General features: G+C 48.9%; 3 protein-coding genes across 6 annotated transcripts; 1 reads left to right on the top strand and 2 right to left on the bottom strand.

The window, feature by feature from the left end:
* Window positions 1-210: 210 nt before the first annotated feature.
* On the top strand, window positions 211-10,650 carry LOC112970599. The gene is made up of 6 exons (XM_026075158.1): window positions 211-552; window positions 1,396-1,519; window positions 8,396-8,553; window positions 8,977-9,050; window positions 9,367-9,468; window positions 10,086-10,650. Exons 1-6 carry the CDS (start codon window positions 331-333, stop codon window positions 10,252-10,254), a joined length of 849 nt encoding a protein of 282 aa, XP_025930943.1. The 5' UTR covers window positions 211-330; the 3' UTR covers window positions 10,255-10,650.
* LOC112970600 (hydroxysteroid 11-beta-dehydrogenase 1-like protein B) lies at window positions 2,694-6,027 on the bottom strand. Its single transcript, XM_026075159.1, has 5 exons — window positions 5,728-6,027; window positions 5,245-5,356; window positions 3,952-4,140; window positions 3,313-3,456; window positions 2,694-2,972 (listed from the first exon to the last, which is right to left on the bottom strand). Exons 1-5 carry the CDS (start codon window positions 5,854-5,856, stop codon window positions 2,758-2,760), a joined length of 789 nt encoding a protein of 262 aa, XP_025930944.1. The 5' UTR covers window positions 5,857-6,027; the 3' UTR covers window positions 2,694-2,757.
* Window positions 10,651-10,937: 287 nt separating the features above from the next.
* On the bottom strand, window positions 10,938-18,734 carry SIRT4 (sirtuin 4). Of its 4 annotated transcripts, none has more exons than XM_026075207.1 (5): window positions 16,891-18,734; window positions 14,970-15,472; window positions 13,936-14,230; window positions 12,568-12,770; window positions 10,938-12,024 (listed from the first exon to the last, which is right to left on the bottom strand). In XM_026075207.1, the coding sequence occupies exons 2-4, from the start codon at window positions 15,467-15,469 to the stop codon at window positions 12,618-12,620; spliced, it is 948 nt and encodes a 315-aa protein (XP_025930992.1). In that variant the 5' UTR covers window positions 15,470-15,472; window positions 16,891-18,734; the 3' UTR covers window positions 10,938-12,024; window positions 12,568-12,617. The 4 variants fall into 4 exon arrangements, with proteins under 4 accessions (XP_025930992.1, XP_025930989.1, XP_025930993.1 ...); XM_026075204.1 differs by having other exon boundaries at window positions 14,970-15,475; XM_026075208.1 differs by lacking the exon at window positions 16,891-18,734 and adding an exon at window positions 16,644-16,884.
* Between the last annotated feature and the right edge of the window lie 75 nt (window positions 18,735-18,809).

Here is an 18,809-nt window from a genome sequence, read left to right on the forward strand (position 1 = left end):
GAGCGGGGCCCTGCTGCCCTCCCTCACCGCCGCTCGCAGGCCCCAGCCGTCGGGCGGCGGCGGCGGCCTGGAAGCCGGGGCAGGGCCGGGGCAGCCCCCGCTGAGGGGCGGCGTCTGGCGGGTCTCTCTGCCCGTCGAGGAGCGCCTGGCACCGGCGCTGCCGCCCGGCTGGCTGCCGTCGCGCCGCAGAGGYGCTCAGCAGGCCGGCGGTGGCTCCCGTGGCGGAGGCTGCCCCGGTGCAGCGCAGGGGAGGCCTCTGGGTCACCAGAAAGCGGCTCCGTTGGCCCCAGCAGCGGGCGGTTTGCCCTGTTGTCTCTGCCCAGGTGCACGATGGAGACCCTGGATGAGTTTGACAACGAGTACCCCCTCAGTACGTCGTTCTGCAAGCTGATTTCCACGGAGGACTTTGAGGAGCAGTCTTTGTCCTACACTCAGCAATGCCTGCACGAGCTGTTCTCGAGCATGGAGCAGAACCCAGGGATCTGCGAGAGGGCTGTGAGAAAGCAGAAACAGATGGAGAAGGAAGGAGCTGGCTTGATATCTTTTTTAAAGGTACCTGCAATGTCTCCCTAGTCAAGGTCCCGAGATCTTTGAAGCCGTTAGGGTGATAATGAGATAGGCAAATTACATTTAAAAAAAAAAGTCTCACAACCAGATTTTCCATCTTAGGGCATATCGATTCCTAGTTTTGTATTGTTACTCTATTCCTGTTTTTCCTCAGGTGTTTGTGCACATGAATTTTCTGGAATCATTGAGCTCCCTCAGGATTTTCCTCCACAGAAATCTGGAGGATCCTGGGTGCAGTCCCATCGTATTACAAAGATGAATCCTCTGTAGGGAGGGAAGTGCTGGATCAGGTCTCTAGTCCTCACGCACTGCCCTTGATTCTGAGATCGTTGTTTGTAGAGCAGTAAAGGTCCTAAGTAAATGTAAATGTTACTGAAATCCCTTTATAGTGATACATGATAAATCCCATTGTAGAGATAAAAGCAAAATGCCATCACTCTACAGAAAAACCACTGTTTCTGAGCTATCTCATCGCCAGCAGGAAAGAGAGCTGGGTTGCAGCTGGAAGTGTTTTGGAAGCTATTGGCATACATCTTTCCCTGTAGTAGGAGCTCTCTAGGTTGAGATGAGTCGTATAGATACTCCTGGCCTCCAGGACTTGGGATATGCTAGCATTCCCCAGATACATTCAATGGATAGGTTGAAGGCACCAACTCATTCTGTATGCGTATCCCTGTGCTCAGAGAGCATGGGAGCTCTGAAGCCATGAGCGGCACCGTAGCCGTTACAGCTGGCATCTGAAGTGCTGGAGGGACGGTGACTTTGTGGGCCTGTGTTGCAAAAGTGAGCTTTCAGCGTCTTATCTGCCTTTTCCCTCTTGTTTTCTAGGCCAAGGTTTTTTGGACTCTGCAGGGAGAATTGAATTACTGTAACTATGTGGGCATCGCAGAGATGCAGGAAAAAGTATCCCAGCTGAGACGAGACATGCAGAGAGCAAACAACTATGCTCGGGGTAATGACTGTGTTTCAGTTTCCATTTAGGCCTGGAGACCAATACGAGACATTTTTACTTTTGCTTTTTCTCACAGACTCAGCTCTTCTTATCTGCTGCTCTCTGGCTAGTGGCACAGAAGAAAAAAAATCACAGTATGTTGTAATTGGGTGCCTTTCCCTAGCGGGAAGGGAGAAGGCAGGGAGTTGCACACAGACTTGCAGATATCAGCTGTATCTGGAACAGTGGTTTTAAGTCCCCGTTGGCTTGACTCTGCCTTTCACCTTCCTATAGCATTTTTTTTCCTGATCACTTGGGGAGGATCTTGGAGATTATAGTGGTGTTATTTATCTGCCACCTTTTTCATGCTTTTTCTCTGTAGACCTCAGAATATGTTATAAAAAGGCATAGGCCACATATTATATCCGTTACATTAAGGAAAACGGACACAGAGAAACAAAGTGGCTTTTTGAGTGTCAGAGTGTGACTTCTGAATTGATCAAAGGACTGGGAATTCAGCCTGGTCTCATCCTTCCAGGTGTAGTATCCTGTACTCTGGGCAACACTACCAACAGGTTTTCGCTTTGCTTTGGATCCACGGTGTGCCTGTTGGCTATCCTCTTGCCGTTGGGGCTGGCTGTGTTTTAGTGTTGTTTTATGTGTACCATTTGTGGAACACTCTGGCAGTAAAAGTTGCTTCAGAAATGCTGGATATTAATTACTCATGAATTTTCTCCCTTGGATCCTTCATGTCTCTTATTTTCTGACATTTCTTGCTTACTGGTTTTGTGGACAACGGGAGAGAGAGGATGTACACAAGCCCATGGGAAAAGGACGGAAATGAGGGGAGAGGAGTATTTCCCTCATTTTGGAGCAATGAAAAGGCAAAAGCTTTTAGTCCAGCCAGAAGTCTTTACAGTTCTGAACTCCTTAGTTATAACAGTAATGACAAAACAAGACTTGATGGGGCCCTGCCCTTGATGCTGCCACTCTTTTTTTGTGGCTGTTGTGCGTGTGCTGCAGTGGGGTTTCTAGAGGAGGCTCTGAGGTGAGGGGTTGGTGTTCAGAGGATGTGCTGTCGAAGGGGACAGTTGTGTTGGCTTACATTGGATTTGGGGACATCCTAATTCAGTAAACATTTCCCGTGCCCTTCAGAATGACTGAGTCCAACACAAACTGGGTTGCAGCACCTCAGCAGACCTTGCTACTTTGGAGCCAGATTTTAATTGTGTTCTTGTGGAATTAAACTGCTTGGAAATCTAGAGGATGTTCTCCAGGATGTAGGATTTGTCCAGCAGTGTTTCTATCAGGCCTGGCATCCACTCTTTGAACAGCAGCAGAGGTTTTAAGCTCCAGTACGGATAGAAGACCTCTGGCTGTCGCAGCACACCTGCTTGAACTATTTTTTGAGCGCACTCTTCCTTCGGATTTGCAGCCATTCTGATTTTATCACCAACCTTTTTCACAGCATTGTCTAGAGTAAAAGAAACAATAATCAGACTAAGGGTCTTCACTGTCTGTCCTTTAATAGGAGGATCCCAAGTGCCAGCACTGTGCTATTCCCTCAATTATCAGCTGCCAGGTTCCGGATTTTTTTTTGTAGTTCATAGATTACCATGCACTGAATCTGCAGCTCTTCCTTCCCTCCCCGGCTCCCCCCCGGTGTTTTCTGTTGCTCATAGGGTTTCATTTTCATGTCGCAGCTGAAAGATCATGTCTTTACCTAGTAAAAAGCTATGATATTTAGGTCGTGGGGGGGGGTTGTTTGTTTTTCTTTTTTCTTTCTTTCTTTCTTTCTTTTTTTTTTTTTTTACCTGTATTGATATATCCCAGCACAGCAATTGTGACAGAGACGTTGGTCTGCTGGAGGCGAAGTTCCCTGCGTAGAGAGCTGTAGAATCCCTCCAAAGCAAACTTGGCTGCATTGTATGCTAGGGTGAAGGGGCCTCCTATGCGACCTGAGGGGAAGCAGACCACCAGGAATTACTGAGACGGTCACCCAAGGTCACTGAGAAAGTCTTCATGGACAAGAAGATGCACTGAAGGTTTGAGGATGCACTGGTTCCTCCTCAGTGATCCAATTCTAAATGCTGCTTGTACCTTTTATTAGTATAAATGGGAAACTCGAGAAAAAATATTTTCTATGAGGTGTGATAGCTTTGCATGCGCGAGAGTTCTTATGTGTCACTTCCCTTCCAATCAGTTTTGAGACTGGGTCACAGAGCTGTTGTGTGTCAGGGAGGGAGCAGTCCCAAATGACAGGTAGCAGATCAATTTTAAAGGAGTGTTTTGTAAGACTGATTTAGAGGAGAGTCAGAAGTGTTCATGAAAGAGTTCTATAACAGGCAGGAGAAAAAAAAGGATTGGATCTTTTCTGTAAAGCAATGAAGATAATTCCAGCATTTTTGATTGGCTGGACTCAGAGTAGGGTGAACAGGACAAGCCTTCCTTACCGCTCATGGAGGATACAACAACGATGCTGCCCTGAGACTCCCGCAGCATGGTCAGCGCTGATGCGGTCAGCTGGACGTAACTCAAGAAGTTGATGGTCATGGAGCTAGTCACTGCTGCCATGTCCCCTTTGAAAGGGCCAAACTGACCACTTCCTCCCACGTGGTTCAAAACCAAGTAGTCAAGACCCCCTGAAAGAGAAGACAAAATGTGGGTTCATAAGAAGCTTGTGGCTCGCTTCCTGGACTGGCGCAGATGAAGCATGGGCTTGTTCATCAACATAGCAGCTGCTCTCTGTTCATGAATCGGCTTTAACAATGAATCCAGCAGACGCTATTGCAAACCCTTCCCATGCAAACAAAAACATTTCTTTGACTGTTTATCATAGCCAGAACTTACTGCTGTTAAAGTCAGTATCAAAACTCCCATAACTGAGGAGAGGAACTGAGCTCCCTATCTAATCCTTGCTGCCCTGGCTCCAAGCTGATGCCTAGTTTTTGTTTCCCAGGCCATGTAGAAGGTACATGCACCACTGGCAGTGTCCTTGCAGTTTGATGTCATTGGGGTCAAGGTCATCCAAGAACTGACTTGGATCCTATGTGGTTCCTAAGCCAGCTGTTGCAGATGTGCTGTCCCTGCTTCTCTCTCCTCTCTGCAGACTGCTGGAGGCTTTCAGTGCTCTAACTGCAACCACCCCTCTTTGCTCCCATGGCATGCGTGACTTGCCTGCAGCTCCCTGGACACCACCCGCGTGCCCCGGTGCGACGGGTGGTGCTTACTGACGCAGAGCGCGCACACGAGGGAGGAATAGGATTTGCTGATTAAGCAAAACCCTTCTGTAAGGGCCCAGCGTTCAGCAAACAACTTCAGTAATGGCTGTTTGGCCTTTCCAGCAAAAATGTCCTGTAGCCCACCAAGCTGTGCTTTGGGAATAACCCTGCTGGGCACAGAGAAGCCTGCGATGTGCAGGAAAAAAAGCCAGTCCCTCTGCTCTGTTGGTACAAGTCAAAATAATTGGTTATTAAAGGGAGAGCGCTACTAACTGCCATGTGCTGGGTCTGCATGGCCGGACCTGCTGCTGCCGTGTTAAGGTTCTTCCTGTTAGCATAGGAATGGGGACTGGTACATGTCCCTTAGGTCACCCTCTCCTATTCCACTTCCTTATTTTGGAGAGTGGCCCTTGGAAAGACAGGGACAGCATGGAGATCGGAACTAGGCTACCCAGAATACTTTTTCCACGGTAATTTTGTGAGACCAGTTACTGTTTACTGAGTACTGGAAGGTAAACGCTTTACCCAGCCTGTCTCTGACATCTTGAACGACCTTCTGGGCTGCAGTCAGATTGCTCATGTCTGCTACGACGTGCCCGGCAGAACTTGCTCCCAGGGCCAGACACTTCTTTGCCACCTGGAGAGAAAAGAGCAGGCTCAATACTGCTGTGTACAAATGCGGTGTTTCTGCTGCCGCTGTTTGTGCAGCACGGAGGAGAGCACGCAGCCTTAGTTTGTCCTAGCTTAATCAACAGGGGAGGTGTTTTTAACGTAACGTGGGCAGAACGGAACGTAGCGGGAGCATGTCACAAGGTAGGGGGCAGAGGTGACGGCTTGCAACAGTGTGTGCATAAGGACAGGTCCTGAACCTGACTTCCTAGGTGTGAGGGCTCGCTGAGCAAATGCTTCGATTCTTGCCTGGCTGTGCCCTGCGGCGCTGAACTGCAGACTTCTGTTCAGGGAGAACCTAAACGTTCTGTTGATTTGATTGCTGTCCTGCATCCTTACCTGCTTGAGCTGCTGTTTCCTCCTGGCAGTGAGGATCACGTGGGCTCCCAGTCGAGAAAACTCGTAGGCTACTTGTTCCCCGATCCCTGTGCTTGAGCCTGTGACTAGCACGCGCTTCCCTCGCACCATATCTGTGGGGGGGAGGGGGGCAAAAGGCTGTTAGCAGGGGATTTTTCTCCCTTCCCCGGTCCGCCAAGCAGTAGTGCTGCTGCAGCAAGGCAGAGAGCTGCAAGGCAACCGCTGCTGGCTCCGGTTTCTCTGCGTCCCAAGAGTATGTGCCATAGAAGGGGGGCAAAGGACCGCTTGTCTGTCCATCATGGGTACCTGTGCCCCCTTTCCTCCAAAGGGGTTGAGGCTATTCCTATCTGCCAAGTGCTGCATGCGGGCACTAACTTGTTTGTGAAGCAGTGAAGCAGTGGTGTTGTAGGTTTGGTAACAGCCTAAGACTGTTTAGTAGACTACTTCAGGAAAGGGTTAAATGCAATCGGGCAGGTTACGGAGGGCAAAGCTGTGTTGTGTTCCCCCGTTCTGGCCGCTGAAGGGTGCTGGCGGGAGGAGTGGTCAGCCCCTACCTTTCTAAAATGGCCCTCTGTCTTGTGTGCTGTTCCCAAATGCATCTCCAGCTGGGAATTGCCAGTCTGCAGACGGAGCTCAGGGCAAGCACCGGAAAGGGGGCTGTCTGCGGGCTTCTTCTAGAAGATATTGCCCCAGACCAACTGTTTTGCCTCTGGACAGAGAATGAGCGTCCCTTTTTTATCACGACCTAGGCAGCAAACACTTGCTTCAACTGCGAGTTTCCATGGGAGAGGCATGTTCAGCTTCTTTTCAAGACACCTGTTTCTCTTGCATTTTGAAGGGCATCACTGAAACTTATTTCCCAGCTGGTTCCCATGAGCCACAAACTCCATGTTTCAGCAACCCCTTTAAAATAGGCTTTCCCCTTCAACTTTCCCTCTGACTGAAAGGGGCAATCACCATAAATCTGGGAGAGCTTTAGGAAGTGTCTTCAACCCATTTGGCTGTAGGCAACTCAGTAAATGGAGGTTATTATTCCTCTTCACACTAAGCTGTGAAAGCGCATCAAAAAGCATTCATTTCTGAATTCTTTTTTGCCCAAGCAACAAAGGCCTCATCATAGTGAGAAGGCAGCCCCAATCCCACTTGTATGACGTCTTCAATTCCCTGAGGAGCCTCCAGGTTTCCTTACCTGCAGATACAGTTTCTTCACTGTAGAAGTAGTAGGCGCACAGGCAGATGAGGAGGGAGACGAAGAGCCTGACTGCGGCCATGGTCGGTTCTGTGCACGCATGCCGGAGTCAATCGTTAAACCCAACAAACTCTGTCATGCCAGGTGATAAACAGGGGAGGGTCATTAGCTGCTTTTGTCATGCGCCGCCTGCCTGAGTTAGGAGCCAAGCACTCTCTCCCTCCCATCAGCAGGTTTTATCAGATTGTGAACTCTGGGTCAGAGATTGAATCGTTGCAGAAGTTCAGTGCTGAGAGTTCCAGAGTCCAGCTGGATTTTCTTTTCCTTGCCCTTACCAGTTTGAGCTCATGGGATCACACTGGAATTTCGAATGCAGAATGTGTCTGAGTCTTCCTATACATTTCTTTTTTGCAAGCCTTTCTGATAATGGAATAACAGAGGGTCCCAGAAATGCTGTCTTATTAGCAAAAACCACCTTCTCTAATTTGCATATGCTGAAGCTGCACATATCGTCTGGGTCTCTGCAAGGGCAAGCGGCTCGCTTGGCTCATTCACTCAGAACTGCTCCCCGTAGTCTGTAAGTCACGCTCTGTACTAAGAGTTCCTCTAACACACGGTGCTTTTCCTTTTTCTTTTTTCTCTATTTTTAGCCTTAGTAATTGTTACTTGCTCAGCTGATGGTACTGTCAGGGTGAGCAGGTGGGAATTTCTGATCGTCCGTCTGTGTGCCCTGCATGATTTCCTGTTCTGTGAGGACTTGGGTGCACAGGTGACAGACCACTCAGCTGTGCAGCGCCCGCTGGGGACTCTTGCAGATAGAAAAGCTCACAGAAGCAGTAGGACAGGAGGGAAGGGATTAATGGGCTTCTTTGTGTCTTAATTCCAAAAGATCATCACTTGTTAGACTGTAACCAGAAAAATCAAAGCTGTTTTAAAAGTCTGTATAGCAGAATTTCCTGCCCCTTCAGAAAGAAAGCATCAGCCAGGAGAAAATCTGGCATTTGAAAGATACTGTTTTCACAAATTTATGATGGAAATGGCCAGGCCAGCAGGACTGGAGAGGCAAAATCCTCTTGTCATAAATTTACCCTCTCACTGCTATTATCTCTTCTATAATCTAAAAACACAGCTGCAAAGGCTAAGTTAATTCAGATCTCAAAGCTCCTGCATCAAAAAACCTGGGGGGGGGGGGCTGCTTGTGGTGATAAGAAACACAGATTTCAGGGACTTGGCTGAGACCCTTGTCATTCCTTTCCCAGTGACCCCAGACAGCCCCCCAGAACTGGAGCTTTCAGTTGCTGTTAACTGGGGGCTGCCCTAAGAGAGGTTACATGAGAGGAAGACTCCATCTCTTGTGCCCAAGAAATAACCAAGGTTTTGAATGAACAGACTGAGGGAGCCAAACAGTCACTTGGCACTGGTTTGAAATGCCCCCCCCCTTTTTTTTTTCTCTCCTTACAGCTGCAAAGACAGGGAAAAGGCGACGTGCAAGGCAGTTGCGTGGAAAGAAGAAGCCTTTAGAAGGTGGATTTAGCCTCTTTCACTCCAGGATTCCTGAAACTCCCAAGTTCACCATGCCCAGGGTCTTTGGTCCTTTTCCAGAAGTCGTGAATAAGCAGGTTTGTCTGTAGGAGCAATTTGACTCTGGACATGGGAGGCTGCTCTTGCACTGCACGCACAGGTACAAGCCCTCCAGGCCGTCTGCAGTCTGTGCTGCCTTCACTGGAGCACGGTCCATGAAGCGTCTCAAGCTGCAGGACTGTTTGCTCTGAGGATTTGCACACAGTTGGAGACAAGGCTTGCCAAATATGAAGTAGCTTTTACTTGCTCTGGGTAATTCCAGGCCCTTTGAGAGGAGAGGCAGAAGTATCCGTTATAAGGCACTCACAGCTCCTCTATCCGGACCTCAGGAGCTTGTCCTAGTAGGAACAGTTGTAAGAAAAAAAGCTGAGCCAACAGTTAGTGCTCCTCCCATCTTCATGGTAAAAAAAAAAAAAAAAGGCTTTGTGCTGTTGTCTAGAATGTGCTTTTACAAACCATAGGTGGACAGAACTGCAACTTCAAGCTCTGACCTGAAGCAGCAGTGGGCTGGCGTATCAACGATGAGCCAGAAAAGGTAGGAAAGGATTGAAGCCTGGCGGGGAGGGGGGATGGTCAAGGCTGGAATAAAGCTGACAAGGTAGATAGAAGGATCCCTGTTTTCTCCCTGGTGATGGAGGAAGAGAGAAATGGCCCAGGCTCTGTAACACTCTTTTTTCCTCCTGTTAGTTTCAGCCAGTAACACGAGGATTACTTTCTTTTTGTTTAGTCTCTTAGGACAATTATTTCCACCCCCCTCCCCGCCTTTGGCACCTGCTTTTGTAAATCCTGATTAGGCTGAGAGAATAAGGCTGAACACTAAGTCTCTTACTGAGTTTGTTGTCTTCCCACAGCATGGTCGATTTGCATCCTGTAGTGCTCAACCCGGGAGGTTTTTATAACTCCCTCCAGGCTGGTAACTGCATGAATAAGCTGAGACACACAAACTTCTCAAGGTAGGTCTTTGCTAGTCACCTGCAATGGCATAGCCAGCTTCTGATCGCTGCTATCTCTCTGCGTTGCACGTTGCCACACAAACAGTCCCAAAGGGGTGACAGGGAAGGTGTCAGTCCATGTTAACAGTAATGCAGATGGGGCTTTTGGTGTAGGAACTTTATTTAGGCTTTCTGTGACGTTTCCTAGTTTGGTGAACTTACTTCTCAGTGGTGTCCGGGGGGACATGTTAAGGGGCAAAATGCTCTGATGCTGCTCTAAGAGAAGTCAAGCTCCCATTTTAATAGTGTTGGATCAGCTTAGCAGAAAAAAAAGGAACTTTGTCATCTCAGCTTCATATGCTGATTATATATTTGCTCATTAACATATAGTAATAAACCATGCACAGGGAATTTACTGTAAATGATGCTGTTCCTAGTGACTTACAAGTATATAGTATAATCAGTGGAGGGTCGGGGTAACATAGCTCATTTATCAGTGATACTGAAGAGACACCTTGACTCCTCTCACACAGGCTCTGTTGCTGAACTGGAGAAGAGGCAGGGATAGGTGTGGGAGGTTTAGTTACCTGTCACATTGCTAGTGCCAAGTGATCACTGGAAATGTTTTCTTGTTCTAGATTGCTTGGCAATGCTCCCATGCCTTCTCCCCAAAATGCTGACCGTACCGGCACTAAACCTGCAGCCTCTGTGCTTACCACACCTATGCCATGCAAGTTGCAAGGTGGCGCAGAAGATGAAATGGATAGTGAGAAACCTGGCCCCAGTTCTTCTTCTAACGGGGCATAAATGTCACATTTTACATCAAAGACCTACGTGAATAAACTTTCCATGCAAGCTCTGTGGTTGTGTGTGGAGCCTCTGCTATGCCTTAGCAATGATTGCTGCAAAAGCTTTGGTTAGCAGGACAGTTGTACTAGGCTAGAGATGGAGTGACATCAGTGAGCTTTCTTCACCACCGAACAGCAGGTACTAGCTGACTGGAAAGTGGGATCTTCATTAAATGGGAGCAGTGTGCAGGTAGAGGACATGAACTTAACTCGGTTGGCTTCTAAGTGGAACATCATCTCCCCTGGCCCATTACGTCCAAATCTTGAAACACACACAAGTATCTAACTCCCTCTGCCTTCTGTGGAAATTGGGTACCTAAGTATCCCTTAAAGTCTGTGCTTTACTTGCTCCTGCCTGGCATGGATTTGAAGCAACAACAAAGCGAAAAAGAGCATTGTATCATGTGGTCAGTTCTCATTGCTTGGCTCCTTGCTCTTTCAGCAAATGACTCTGGCATCCTTGCTTCCAACCACTTGTTGGTTCTTATCAAAATAGTAATACAGGACATGTTATGTGGGGGGTAGGACTGGGGCATTTTAATTTGCTAAATGGAAAACTCTAACAATTAAACTCCTTCATAGCCAGAAGGAGTGGCAGATTCATGCTGAAGGTCAGTTCCAAAATTTAATGTTCCAATCTGGGCAAAATTATGTCTTAAAATCCACACATGGTTTAATATATCTTAAGGTACCACTCTAAGGATCAACAAAACATGGTTACCCAGTAGTGACGGATCTGCTGTAAGGAGTGTGCAAAATTACATATGTGAATAGTTTGAGAGGGAGACCTATTGTACAGATTTAATTGTATCACTCTCTTAATTCATCAAGTGTTAGTAATTACATCCTGCATTTTTGCAATGGAACAAATGAATCTAAACTGGCTATTGAGACTGTACTTGAATACATCATATGAGGGAGAGGAAATTACAGTGTAAAATTGTTTACAAAACTGATATTATTTATTTCACCATTGAAATATTCATTAATAACATAACATCTTCGAAAGTGCATTCTAGAAAATGTAGCAGCCACACCAGAAGCAGCTCTGGTCAGATTAGCTAAGAGAAACTCCTCTGGCATCTCAACAATAAATTACTTTTAAAGGGTTCACGTAGTAACTAGCTTAATTGGCCAACTGACAGGGGGGACAAGTGCTTCTTCCCTTCCTTGCTGGAAGACATCAGCCTTGTATTCTGTGCTTTCCAGTCATCTCTTAGAAGAGCGGTGTTCTTGTTCAGCTTCTCTTTTGAACCATGTTTTCTATTACAGTCTCCTCCCAAGTCAAAGCCCACTGCAGGTCCTCTTGCCTCCTCTTGCTCTCTGCAGTTGCCTGATGGTGTCAGTGGATCCCCCAGCTGACAGGTGGTGACATTGCCCTCCTGCGCTATTCTAACTCGTCAAGTTACTCAAACTCTCCGTCCCTCATTCCTCTCTTGGGACAATTCTAAGAACTGTATTGTTCCAGGTACAGAATTCTGATCATCCTGTCCCAGTGAATGCAAAGAAATGGCACTGTTTTCAATGGCAGGGTAAGGAAGAAAAAAAATGAGAAGCTTTTTCATCATCTCTCTGTTCCCTGGTAAGTGGGGATGACTTCAGTGCAGAAAACTGGTCAGGTTGGCATGTGCGAGGCTTGCTGCCCTCTCCTGGTCTCCTCGGGGGCTATGCGTTGGGTCTCACAGCTGCCTCTTTGGTTGAAGTATTTCTGCTTCTGAGATGATGGGTCCTGCAGGAGTGGAGGGAAGAAGCTGCTTTATAGATGGAATTGGTTATTTTATACAACAGTGCTTTGATTAGCTGGATTAATTCAACCAGGCACAGCTTTCAAATCATCAGCAAGAGTCACGGTGACTTAACAGACCTTAATCTCTGCATTACAAAGAAAGATTGCAGCATGTAGTGTTAACAGCGCTGATCAGGCACTCGGCATCTGCAGCTTATTCCATGCAGTTTTCTGATTGTGACAAATGGATGGGAAAGCAACACTGCTGAGTTTTCTGGCTTCCCTTGCCCATTTCTTTGTGAGTGTTTGTACCCAAGCGAATCAACATGCTTTTTGTTTGTGATCACAGGAAGTAGCACCATGGCCCACCAGTGTACCATTAACAGATGCAAATTGACAGCCAGGTTTTGGTGCATATTATCGGAGCATATTTTTAGTCAGCACATCTCAGTCTCTTTCCTGGCTGGATGGCTCAGCATTTGATGGGTATTTGAACAGGGGCGATCCCTTTACCCGGCTAGGTGACTGAGCCGGGCAGGTACTCACCTTGTAAAAAATTTTACTCCTTGATAGCCACTGATCCTCAGCTTGTCGGGTCAGTGTGCATCAATCAAAGGCAGCAGCTCCCCGCAGCGGGAATGCAGTTTCAGGGATGCAAAGTGATCTAACCTAGTCGGCCCAATGTTAAGTATCGCAATTGGCAGCTGCTTCTCCCGGGCAGCGAGAGCAAACCTGTAACCAGAGTATACCTGCACGAAGACCAAGAGACAAAATGATCAGTGGATTAGGCAAAAGAAAAGCTACAGAAAGCAATAATGAGAGCACAGTTGTTGTCGCTGGTAGTGGGGAAAGGGGCGGTATGTACGTGCTGTGTTATGCGACTGCACTTAATTCAAGCAAGAAATTTCTTTATTCAGGCATGCACAGAAAAGAACAGCAGCTTTTAACCTATGTCAGTGAAGGGTTTTACCACAGAAAATATGCATGTTGAAGGGAAATGTCCTTGTCTTTCAGTAAATCTCTGCACCAGTTTTTGTTCGTTACGATAGGTACTTAAGTGCTTCTACTTTGATGGTTCTCACATGGTCCAGCTTAGGAAGTACAAGAATGAACCTGAGGCATTTCAGTCATTCCTGTGCAAAGGATTATGAGCTCAAGAAGTGCAGGCTCAAGGAATTTGTCCCTCAGTATCCTGAAGCCAAGAGAATCACAACAGGACAGCCTTGGTTTTATCTTGTTCTGGGAGGCATTAGAGTACTTCTTCTTAATGTACATTAGCATTTTGTAATAGAACCTTGCTTCTGGAAAACAGCAATTATACAAACTTTGTTCCAGAAACTCCCCCAGGTTAAACAACAGTGGTTTCTAGACCACCTTATCTTATAGATAAGACATGGCTAATGGAGAATGATTGTGAAACAAAGGACAGTCCTAAGTGGCAAGCAGGGATTCTTCTGTTGTCTTCTTCAGCAGTTTAGTTAGGAATTAGAGGTCCTAAAATCTGGTATTTCACACAGCGTGCCATGAGGCCTAAGAGGCTGCCAAAGGCTAAAAGCTCAAGCAAAGAAATGTGGGGTGGTGATCTCTGCAGGGCTGGATTGTGTCAGGTGTCCTGGCTCTACAGGCAACTGTGAACCTATATAGTGACAGAGAGGATTGCAGGGAGAGGTCAGAATGTGTGAATGGAGTTATTTATAGCAGCTTCAGGGAGATTGATGTTGGAGTGACAGGGAAGCTCAAATGGGCAACTGTGAAGCCAGATTCCAAGGACAGTAAAAATAAAATACCAAGAAGCTCTGGAGAGGCTGTAGATCAACATGTCAGCAAACAGTAGTCCCATATTGTGGGACCAAGGACTGCTGCAGGCAGAGTAGCACAGAAAGAGAAACCAGTATGGGAGGAACATCTGGTTACCTGCATGGAGGATCCTGCCACCAGCATGGAGTCTGATTCTGCCAGGCATTGGTGCACGAAATTCACTTTCTCCCGGCTCACTGTGTCTCCAAAGAACGTCACGTCAGGCTTCAGGATTCCACCACATTTCCTGCAGGCTGGCACTTGGAAAGTACACACCTGCTCATCTGTCAGGAAGACATCCCCATCGGGAGCCACACCAAGCGCTTCAGCTTTCCAGGTAGGATTCAGAGCTTCAAAGTGCTCCTGAAGCTCAGAGCGCAAGGTTTGGTCTCCACAGCCCAGGCAGAAAACCCTGAAATGCAGAGCAAAGTCTTACCAGAGAGCTTCATGTCAGCTGACCATCTGGAGCCATAACCTGTTGCTTGGATAGTCTATTGTCACTATCCACAGTTACCTACCAAATAGCACAGGTCAGTGGACTGTCTTTCTACCTCTAGTTGAGACAGTCAAATTAAGAGCTTTATAGAAGAAAAGAAACAAACAGCCAGCGGTCCCCACTTCCAGAACTTGTTGCTTTGCAGAGATGCTCTAGAGGAAGCACTCTGAAGCCTGCTGTGCCTCCTCTCCTGCAGTCAGGCTATGCCTTGTCATGTGGAAGCTTTGGGCAGTCGCAGGCAGACTGGTGGCTCCTCTCCAGCACACCCTCTCTGTGTTTTTCTGGCACTACCCGCTCTGCTCAGCCCAGGCAATTATTCCTCGCATCCTCAGGATCCCTTTCTTCACCTTGGCAAAGGATATGTGCTTTACCAAGGAAAGGGGAGATTCTGACTGACCCAGACACTAAGGGAAACGATCCACAAAGTGCTCCAAAAAACGGGGTGGTGTTCATGCTTATTAAATACTCTGCTGCGAGCAGCACTGGTGCGTGACCCTTTTCTCCACCCTAGCCCAACACTGTCGAGCATGTCACCTCCAGTAACACCGCACATCTGCATTCCGCCTCCTGGCTCAGCAGCTAAGGCTGCACCTGCTTGTTGTTAACCCCAACAAGACACCGGAGCGTTAACCATCCTCTCTACCACGGAGAGTACCTGTGCGTGCAGCCGTGCAGCTCTGTCATGCGCTGGCTCCCAGCTTTGGCGTGAAGGGCATCCACGTTCTGGGTCACCAGCCAGTGCAGCTTTCCCAGCTTCTCCCAGTCTCTTAGCACCAGGTGCGCTGCGTTTGGCTGGTGGGAGGAGAACTGGGGCCAGCCCACAAAGTTCCTTGCCCAGTACCGCTGCCGGGCGCTGGCGCTGCGGACAAACTCAGCGTGCTGGATGGGCCGCCTGTCTGTCCTGGCATAGAGCCCGACACCTTCGGAGCGGTAATCTGGGATCCCCGATTCAGTCGAGACTCCAGCTCCAGTCATCACAAACAGCCTCTTGGACTGAGAAACGAAGCACTGCAGCTCCTCCACTTCCACGGGATCTGGGGGAAGACACGCTGGCACGAAAGTCAAGTTCGGAGAGGTTCTGGATACAACACGGGATCTGAAATGATGAAGTCTGGCGGCTCTGCAGCCTCCTGACAGCTTCCTGGCAGAGAACATGTTCTGCTGAAAGCGAAGAACAGAACACAGGACAGGTAAAAGAAAGCGAAGAGCATGTCCTTAATCCCATTTCCTTGGGATACTCTGGAAAATAATACTGGTAAGTGTTCTTTGTCCTGTTCTTTTGTCTTTCAGTAACGAACTCCAAAGTATTTTGAAAATGTTACTAAAGCCCACTACGTGAGGACAATGTTCGTACGTCCCTTTTGCAAGGGGTAACACCAGGCCTTCCCATGGTGCAAGGACAGAGCTAGCACCCCTGACTCGTGGGGTTCCCGCTCTCCCATCCTGCTGTGGAGGTCTCAGGGGACTCCTGAAGAGCACAGAAAGACCCGCGTGTGCACAGTCTTTTCCAGGTACGTGCAATAGGCAGAGAAGAAGCAGCAGGGAGGCCAAGCACCTCACCCCTGTGGGCATCGTCCGGCTGGTGCCTCCGGTTCCTCCATAGAGGAGACCCTTGCTCTGCTCTCTTGAACATATCGCCTGCTCCAAATCAGTCTTTTCGGTTTACCCCATCCTCGGCCTCTGTTGTGGAAAGCAGCAATCTCAACATTTTCCAGAACAGACTGGTTCTTTGCAAAATGTAAGCTCCGCATGTGGGCTTAGTCTGGTAGGACTTCCTCTATGGTTCCAAATTATGTTTTTAAATCTAATCAGTGGATTTTATTCTCAGGGATTTTTGTTTTGTTTTCATGTTTAGCTTTAGTTGTGTTTGACCCTCCTTCTGAGGAGGTTTAATTTTCCCTGTGAATTAATTAAAAGGGACACAGTTTATTGGGAAACGTTAATGTGCTTTGAGAATAACATCTGTCATGATCCTCCCAAAAGGCTGTTAAGCCAGCTTGACAGTGTTTAAATTGCTTCCACTGATGGAAATTCTCCATTTCTGTCACTTATCATCAAAAGAGCTCTCAAAGAAAATGTTTTGAAGGGGATTGAAATGCAGCTATAATATGGATTGGCCCCCAGGAGAGAGAAGGCAGCATTAGGCACAGCAGCAAAAATACCAGATACATTTGAAAGCAAAGAAGTGAAGCAAAGAAGTAGGGCAGACTAAGAGAAAAACTTACAAAGGACAGAGCGCTTCTTGCAAAGCACGAGGCTGCTTTTAAAATGAAGGTGCTCAGATGGAAAAAAAAAAATCTATAAAATAAGTAAAACTCCTTAAACATACCTATCAAGATCCGAGCTAGTTTGTTTTTAACGCACATCCAAAATGCTCTACAGAAAGAGATCAGACCCGTTTAAGGTAGAAAATAAGCAAGTTTCTGTAAATGCTTTCAGGCCAGAAATGCAGGGTGTATCCAGGTCATCCAAGTCTCTTTTGCTGCAATAATGACATAGGGGAAAAGGGGCAACGGTCAAACTGAACACACTTAATGCAAGAAGAGCGATGTCGGGAACGGGGCCTGGAAGCTTACCTTTCATAGCGCTGCCGTGACCGACCTCCGAAGGGCAGAGCGGCCTCCCGCAGGAGTGGTTCTCTGGGAGATGTAGTCCGCCACGAAACTGAAGCCTGCGGCAGGAAGACTACAGTTCCCATGCTTCAAAAAACCCACGCCCCTTCCTGAAGTGTCTTAAAGTGAAATTTAAAAATGCTGAAAGCTTCGTAGCTGCCCTCAAAGATGCAAACAAGAAGAAAATCATAGGAGTATTTGCTACAAAACGCAAGGACTCGCTTTGGTAAAATGCGTTGTGGACCCCCGTCCTTGTGAAAGCAGCCAGGTTCCCTTCGCCGATCGTAACCTGCCAGGCTTCGGTTGCAAAATGTGACGGAACCAGTAACGGAAGAAAAACCCACTGGGGCCCGTTGAAGAAAGACGGCTCTTCCAATTCCCGAATTCCCGGGACGTGAATTCCCGGGGCGGCGGGAGCAGGCGGGGGCTGCGCTCGCCCTCTCCCTTTGGCCCCGGCCCACAGCATACCGGGACGGTGGACTGGTGCGGCTGTTCTGATGGTCGTCTGCTAAGCACATTGGGAATGACAGGGAAAAAGTTGGGGGAAAAGCCAGGGAAAGCGCCTCCGGCAGCAAGGACGGATGAATAAGGAAAATCGGGTCCCCTGTGCGTTACAGCGTGGCCAGACAAAGCCCGAGAGGCAGCGTGTGACGGGTGATCCCTGATCACCCGCGTGATCCTCCTTGTGGAGGAGGCGTGGATGGAAAACGGGGGGGCAGGCGTCTCCCTCTGATCCGGTTGGGCCCCACCAGGGCACCTTCGTTAGGCACCCTAAACTGCTGCAGCGTGAGGTCCTTCCCCACCGACGGGCCCGCCGGTTCCCTGCCTCCCTCGCGGGCTCGGTCTGTCATGGCCTGGGCTGCTTGTCCCGCTGCTGGTCGTCACCTTCTGCGGCGAGCTGACGGGGAGGTGGTGGTGCTGCTGGGGGCACGGGGCGGAATTTCCATAAAAGCTGCTTCCCTGTTCTCCGGCAAGGCCCTGCTTGGGTCTGGCTGCCGGCTCTCCCTGGGCAGCCGTGTTCCCTGCCCGTTGTTTCTCCGCGGTTCCCGGGAACGCTGGTGTCTTGCTGGGAAGCGGCAGGTTGTTGAGATGGTGCTGTTTTTCTTTGCCAGCTTGTTGAGCTATTCCCACAGGAAACTTTGTTCCCTAGACCCTGAAAGCAGCTGCGATGAAGGGTTTTTTTTGTTGTTTTCTTTCCGCGTTTCTTTGGGGATGTTTTTGTTCCTTTTTGGAAGGCCGTTGAAGTCACCGTGCCGGGGCTATGCGAGTGTGGGGATGAGGTCTGCTTCCCCTCAGCGTGCCGTAAACGGAGGCATTTTTTCATCTCTTCAGCTGCCGGTTCCCGTCCGAGCTTCAGGAGCTGAAGCCCTTGGAGACGCAGGCAGCCGCGCGTGGCCGGTGCGCCGGGGCCCTGGCGCACTTGCAGGCTGCATATTCACGTGATACACCGCGATTTGAGTGGCAGAGGGGGGTATTTTTTCAGGGCGATGATGGTTTTTAAAGAACGAGCGAGGAGGGGGAGGTCCGGGCGGCTGCCCGGGGTTTTCACCCGCGTCGCACGCCACGGGCTCCGGCTGGTGCCCTGGAAGGCTTTCCAGACGCGTTCACTGCACTGCTCCCGCTGCGAGTTTGCGGCACGGCCGGCGTTTTCAGTCCGTTTTTCCTGCCTCTCAGCCGCCGCGTGAGCCTGAGTTAACTTCAGCTCGTCAGTGCTTATTTCAGGAGTTTCTCTGCGTTGTCAGGTCTCCGCGCGGCGACGCGCCGTTAGCCGCTGTGCCGCCGGGAGGGGCGGGCTGCGGCACGCGCTCCCCTCCCCCTCCCGGTCCTCGCGGGGGAGCCGCCCCGCCCCGCCCCTCTCATTTGCATAGCGCTCATTTGCATTC

The sequence above is a fragment of the Apteryx rowi genome, unplaced genomic scaffold, assembly GCF_003343035.1.
Source record: "Apteryx rowi isolate R43461 unplaced genomic scaffold, aptRow1 scaffold_40, whole genome shotgun sequence".
Taxonomy (NCBI): Eukaryota; Metazoa; Chordata; class Aves; order Apterygiformes; family Apterygidae; genus Apteryx; species Apteryx rowi.

What these genes read in the sequence shown, in the direction of transcription:
- LOC112970599 (XM_026075158.1), top strand. Translation starts at nt 331, where the DNA reads ATGGAGACCCTGGATGAGTTTGACAACGAGTACCCCCTCAGTACGTCG. An exon ending in AGCAAACAACTATGCTCGGG is followed by an intron (nt 1,520 to 8,395) that starts GTAATGACTGTG and finishes CTCTCCTTACAG; the next exon opens with CTGCAAAGACAGGGAAAAGG. An exon ending in AGACACACAAACTTCTCAAG is followed by an intron (nt 9,469 to 10,085) that starts GTAGGTCTTTGC and finishes TTCTTGTTCTAG; the next exon opens with ATTGCTTGGCAATGCTCCCA.
- LOC112970600 (XM_026075159.1), bottom strand. Translation starts at nt 5,856, where the DNA reads ATGGTGCGAGGGAAGCGCGTGCTAGTCACAGGCTCAAGCACAGGGATC. An exon ending in GGAAACAGCAGCTCAAGCAG is followed by an intron (nt 5,357 to 5,727) that starts GTAAGGATGCAG and finishes TTTTCTCTCCAG; the next exon opens with GTGGCAAAGAAGTGTCTGGC. An exon ending in TGTTGTATCCTCCATGAGCG is followed by an intron (nt 3,457 to 3,951) that starts GTAAGGAAGGCT and finishes GCTTCCCCTCAG; the next exon opens with GTCGCATAGGAGGCCCCTTC.
- SIRT4 (XM_026075207.1), bottom strand. Translation starts at nt 15,469, where the DNA reads ATGTTCTCTGCCAGGAAGCTGTCAGGAGGCTGCAGAGCCGCCAGACTT. An exon ending in CTGCACGGCTGCACGCACAG is followed by an intron (nt 14,231 to 14,969) that starts GTACTCTCCGTG and finishes TCTGCATTTCAG; the next exon opens with GGTTTTCTGCCTGGGCTGTG. An exon ending in TGGCAGGATCCTCCATGCAG is followed by an intron (nt 12,771 to 13,935) that starts GTAACCAGATGT and finishes GTCTTCGTGCAG; the next exon opens with GTATACTCTGGTTACAGGTT.